Source organism: Psammomys obesus, unplaced genomic scaffold (genome assembly GCF_907164565.1).
Source record: "Psammomys obesus unplaced genomic scaffold, mPsaObe1.curated_primary_1811, whole genome shotgun sequence".
Classification (NCBI taxonomy): domain Eukaryota; kingdom Metazoa; phylum Chordata; class Mammalia; order Rodentia; family Muridae; genus Psammomys; species Psammomys obesus.
This window is the reverse complement of record NW_026593286.1, coordinates 10,090,604-10,096,875: the sequence shown is the minus strand read 5'-3', so window position 1 is coordinate 10,096,875 and position 6,272 is coordinate 10,090,604. Positions and strand designations below refer to the sequence as shown.

General features: G+C 40.5%; 1 protein-coding gene across 1 annotated transcript in view; it reads left to right on the top strand.

The window, feature by feature from the left end:
* Positions 1-6,272, top strand: part of Rhbdd1 (rhomboid domain containing 1) — a 118,973-nt gene that overhangs the window by 62,867 nt on the left and 49,834 nt on the right. The window contains exon 6 of the mRNA XM_055616420.1: positions 2,101-2,244. Within this exon, the coding sequence (XP_055472395.1) occupies positions 2,101-2,244 (144 nt within the window). The remainder of the gene's footprint in view (positions 1-2,100; positions 2,245-6,272) is intronic.

The window sequence follows — 6,272 nt, the reverse complement described above, 5'->3', positions numbered from 1 at the left end:
ACACACACACACACACACACACACACACACACACACACACACACACAAGTAAATGCCCATCATCTGTTGGGTAAGACAAACTGTGGCTTAGCTAACCAAGCATATTTTTTGAGTGTAAGAAGGAATGAACTACTGGTATATGTCACAATAGTCAGAAACCATGAGAACATGTTTTTAAAGTGATCCAGACACAATACAGCATGCACTGTATACCTCTGTTTACATGATTTGTACAGAAAAGACATCTCTATAAAGATAGGAAGTAGCTTAGTGATTACTTAGAGCTGGGAGGCATGGAAAACTGAGGGTTTTAGCTAAAGGGAACATATTTCTTCAGGTGAACTACAAGAACAGTTACAATTATTTGTGGTGACGATGGTACAACTATATGCATATACTGAAAAACTGAATTGGTAAATTTTTCACTAGTAGTTGGTTAATATTTTTTTCTGCTCCTACAATCAGACTGGAAGTGGGTAATTAATTCCTGAATAATAGAGTTTATTTAGCCCATGTTTCTGGAGTATGGGCCATCAAAGGTGGTGTGAGGGTCTGCTCAGGACTTCTTGCTATGTCATAAATGGTGGAAGGCATCACATGGACACAGAACAAGTGAGTTTAGACTTCAATTCCTCCTCTCATACAGCCACGGACAACATCCTGGGAGCCATGTCCTAAGGACCCTGTCTAATTTGCATTACTTTGCAAAGGTCCCAGCTCCATATGCTCGAAACATATGACACAGATAGTGATGCGAACTCACACTAGTATTGGGTTAACAATTGAAGCTGGCTGTATAAAAAATAAGGATTCTAAATTACTGAACCTTTTTGCTAGTTACAAAACTTTCCCTTTTAGTCTTGGATATAGAGAACAAGAATATGGAGGAAATGAGGGCAAGGGTCAACTAAAACTAAGTAGATATAAAAATGTTATAAAGAAGCCTTATACCATTTTAATAGTAAATAAAAACTAAATTAAAATTTTGTTTAAAAACCGTGCATATTAAAGTATTTTAATAATTATAAGGTCAAAAATGACTTTCAAAATAGCTTGAGTTCCAAGTAACAAATTTCTGAGTGTGACGTTTCACTCAGCCCAGTTCTGTGTTTTTTCTGTAGCGTTACTAAAATTGGTACTCATTCATGCACTGTGTAGGATGACATGGAGATAGATGATGCTGCAGCTTACAGATTTTCAACAACCAAGTATATTAATTAAGACTTGAAACATCCCCTTCAAAAAACATGATGGTGACAGCATAGAGAGGAACATCAAACAAAAGATAACTTCTCCCTTTGCCACACTGTTATCTATAAATAAAAGTCTCCTCAAACCACTTCTGTAACTATTGACAGTTAAAGAAAATGCAAGCACTAGATTCAAACTGACAAAAATTGGACAGATTATTTTTGCAAAAGCAAACTTTGTTTCCCTACTGTCCTTTCTTAATTGGTGTCTGTTTAGTGTGTGAGGCATTATTTAATGACCATGCTAGCTCTTGTTCGGTTAAGTAGCCAATATTTTTTTAAAGTGCTATTAATTGGAAGCTTAGTGTTTGATAGTTATAATCAGAGAAATTGGCTTATCCATCTCAATCTTGTTATTAGTGTTTGAAATAGAGTACTCAGCATGGGCACTCTGGTGTATGTATGAAACATTGCTTGTCTCGTTTTGGATGGAGCCACAAGATAGTAACACTTTCTCAGCTGTCTCCCACCGTTCTCCCCACTGAAGTCAGGACATCACGGGAAATACTCCAGGACTCAAAAGCTCTAATAGACTCCATCAAGCCCATTCCAGTCTTTTCTCCAAGATGTGTGGCTGCCTTATAAGTTATCGTTTCTTTTCCTCATTAGCCTGTAGATCTCATTCATGCCCGGGTCCGTACTGGGCACTGTCGCTAGCAGTGCTGGGATCATCATTGCCCACTTTGATGCAAGTTTTCTCTATGTGCCATCTTTTCTAAGTTAGAAGATTATTATTACGCTCAAAATAATACATTAATTTTTTGCTTTTCTTTGCATCTACAAAGCTGGAGTTCTGAAGCAACAGACAAGTATATTACTGGGGTCTTTAACCTTTTGGCTGTTCCCACAGGCCCCTCTGGATATCAGAATCACTACCGAGATGGCAGAGCAGGGGTCTATGGAGAAACTCATAGGAACTATGATGTCTACACAGCAGGACTAAGCGAGGAGGAGCAGCTGGAGAGAGCATTGAGAGACAGCCTCCGAGACCAAGGTAGGAAGCCTTGTACTCTTTGGTTATTTTGAAACTGACCTCGTGGCATGGTAATCTGAAAAAGGACTATTTGTGGCAAATTGAAGCCTTGAATAGTTTATTAATAGGGTGTATAGATGAAAGCCGTGTGCAGATGCGGATCTCAAAGAATGGGATGTGATGATCTTGTCCCACAGCCTAACCTCCCAAGGTGCCAGACTGTTAAGTATTCTTTTTATAGGCCTGCTGTGCTTTGTGCCTTAACATTAAAGCCAAGAAACTTTAAAACAAAACACTTAAGTCCATGAGAAAGGTTAACTTTGGAATTCGTGATTGTAAAGGAGGCACTGTATCACCATGCATCAAAGTTTGGCCATGCGCCTCCCCCACAGATTTCCCTTGGAATCAAATGGACTCACATTTGTATCCTACTGAATCGGTCCCTGCAGGTGCAAAGCCTAAGGTTTTGTAGTTTTAACACACTTCCCAGAAGATTATTTTACAAATTGTTGTGTAAGGATCAGTATTCTTATTTTGCTGTCTTTGCCCTGGGTCAGGCTTTTGAAGTTGGGTGTGGATATTTTCATTACTGTCCTACTGTGAGTTACTAAGAGGTGGCCATTTACTAAGTAGCGTTTATACAGGCATTATTATCCTTCATGTAGGCTTCTGTCCAGGTACAGAGTGAACATAGACGATGAGCCCCACCCTGGAAACCTTCACTGTCTCTGGTTGTGTGTGTACTTAGTTGATACCACCTCCTCCATGAGTAACTACAACACCCAGGATCAGCCCTGAAAAGCTTCCTTACATCTTACAAAGTGTACTCATGCTACAGACTGTGCTGCACAAGCAGCCATAAGTTCAAGTAGCCAGGAGAGGCTCAGCGGTGCTAGTGGTGAGAGGGATGCTGGGGGGGGCTGTCTTTAGATCTTCACAGAGGTTAGATATTTGCGACTTCAGAAATGTGCAGGCTTTTCAGAGACGTCAGAGACATTCTACAGAGCTGCTCTGAGTATTGCTGTGAACAGAGAAACAAGGGATATGCTCAAGCCAGCGCTCACTTTTGAACTGAGAACCTTGAAAGAGGGGAGAATACTGCAAAGCTGGCCTGGGGCAGAAGTCCTTGCAGTTCAAGCCCCATTGGAATGGTGCTTTGGTGTTTGATGTCATTGGTCAACCCCAGTAGATTTGAAATCTTTGTGGTACCTCTGTGTGTCTATGAAGGTGTTCCGAGAAAATTTTAAGCATCGTGGACTGGGTTCCTGGAATGAATAAATGGAGAAAGCAGGTCGAACACCAGAATCCATGCATTTCTATTTCCTGATCTTGGACACAACGTGACCAGCCACCTTACCCTTCTGCTATTCTCTCCCTGCCTGGGGCTGAATCACTTTAACTGTAAGATGGAATAAGTGCATCCTCCAGAGCCAGCATCCTAATGAATCCTCATGGATAGTCCTGTGCATGTGGCTAGTCATGATGTATCATGGACAAGCAAGGCAGGGCAGGGCTCATGCACTTAGAGTGAACAGCTTGTCTCTATCCCCTTCTCACTGACTTCAGATAAATCCCAGGAAGCACAGAATTGCACGCATGAAAGAACAGGCTAACACTTAGGTTTTTGAGGGGGCAACATTGGATTATTCGCATCTGTTTAAAAGAAAATGTCTACCAATGGCAAGCCTTCAAAAGTGATAAAAGATCAGAAGAAAATTCAAGCAGCTTGAGTCAGAATGCAAGCTTGAGATCTAGAACATTCAGATGTTAAATTCCATAAGAGAAAGGATTCAGTAGCAAGGGAGCAGGCATCCTTGTGAAGTCTTCATTTCTTGAGTTTGTCAGCTGTCCCCCACCCTCCCTCCACCCCCTGGTTTTAAAGGAGTCAGAGGCAAAGGTGCTGTGGAAAGCGCTTATGGAATGCCTAAAGACATGGGTGACGTGGTGGGTGGGGGTGGAAGGTTGGTTCAGACATTTCAGTCCAGGGTTAGCTGGATCCACTGTTTTGAGCCTGAGGTGATACAGAGTATCATGGTGGGAACTTATGACAGGCTGCTCATCCCTTGGTTGCCAGAAAGCAGAGAACAACAGACAGGAAGAGGCCTGGAGCAAGACAGGTCCTTCAGAAACAGGTTCCTGGTGACCTTTTTCACCTAACAAGACCCCACTTCTCAACAGCTCATTCAGTTATGAGCTCATCATGCTGGAGACAAAGCCTTCAACACCCTAGCCTTTGGGGATAGATAACTGACATCAGATCCAAACTATAGCAGACATTTCTCAGAAAGAGAGTAGCTTCCTTCAGTAATCAGTTGCCTTCTGGATCTTTCAAAGACAAGTGTGTAGGGCAGAGGTTTTCAACCTTTCCAATGATGCGACCCTTTAATACAGTTCATCATAGTGTGGTGACCCCAACTAGGAAATTATTATTATTTTCATTGCCACTTCCTTACTGTAATTTCACTACTGTTATGAACCATAATGTAAATGTCTTCATTTTCTGGTGGTCTTTGGCAACCCCTGTGAAAGGGCTGCTTGGCCTCTTCTCACCAAAGGGGTTGTGACCCACAGGTTGACTGCTAGTGTAGGATATTTATAGCAGGAAGCATCCTCCAGTGGGCCTGCCATTTCGGAGTGGTTTTAGAGACGAACGTAACTGCAGAGGACAGGTCCTGCACTTTGTGGATCAGGAAAGGGAGTTAGGAGTCAGCTTTTGAGAATGTTTCATTTGTAAACCTCTATTAGTTATTAAGCTAATATAAACATAAATAATATTTAACAGAAAATGAAAATATTTAAGTACCTAGTGTTGGGTAGAAAATCAGATACATACCACCTTCAGAGGTTCCATACACTTAATCCTGTATTTTTAAAGATTTTATTCATTTTATCTGTATGGGTATTTGCCTGCATGTATGTCTGTGTACCACAGTATGCAGGGTCCACTGAGGCCAGAAGAAGGTGCAGATTTCCTAGAAATGGACTGAGAATAGATGGTTGTGAGTCACCATATAGATGCTGGAATCAAGCCAGGGTCCTTTGGAAGAACAGCCAGTGCTCCAAACTGCTGTGCTATCTCCCTCTCTTGAGACAGGGTCTCATGTAGCCCAGGCTGGCCTTGCACTCCTGATCCTTCTCCATCAAAGGCATGTACCACCATACCTGACCAGGCTTAATCCAGTTATCTAAAAGACAATTTTGAAAACAACTCAGAAATGAGCCCCAGGCTGGACAGCAAGAGAAGCAACCTAAATTTTTCTTCCATACCTGTGTATGTGGTACACAGACATACATGCATGTCAAGTAGGGTACAAAACCCTGTGTACAATATAATTATCATTTTATATAATAAAAAAATCAAGAATTTTCCCAAAGGAAAAAGTTAAAAAATAATTTTAAAAGCTCTTTCAAAACATATCTTTTTTACCTTAATAAATAAAATAATAATAAAGTATTTTAAGGACGGCAAATTGGAATTAATGTAAGCAGTCTTATAAAAACAGAAATTTTGTTATTATCTGTCACTGTTATGCATAAAATTGCTTTAGATCAGTTTTCTTGAAATTAGTTCCACATGCTATTGAGAACATTCATTGAAAGTAAAATTCTGTGGTCAAGCAAGTTTGGGGAAAATTAATTTAATACATTAGTTCCCTTGGAGCAGAACTAATTAAAATCATTAGTACACCATTACCGTGGTGGCTCTCTATGGAAGTGCAGCTCGCAGTTTTCCCAGCCATATGTTGGGAGTGTGGACTTTGTGGGTGAATATGTTTGGGCCAGAGAGAAAGCAGATGGGAGTACTATCTTGGCTGAGGCCTGTAAAGTGGTTTGCACAGATTGGGTTACTTTACTTCCCAGAGCTGTGGTTTGTGTCTCCCAGGAACACAGGACATCCTGCTACTTATATACAATATTGTCACATCCAAGAATATGAGCAATTCTCCAACATCTAACATGTAATCCAAACCAAAACTCACCAGTTTTCATTAAAAAAAAAAAAAAAAAAAAAAAAAAATATATATATATATATATATATATATATATAT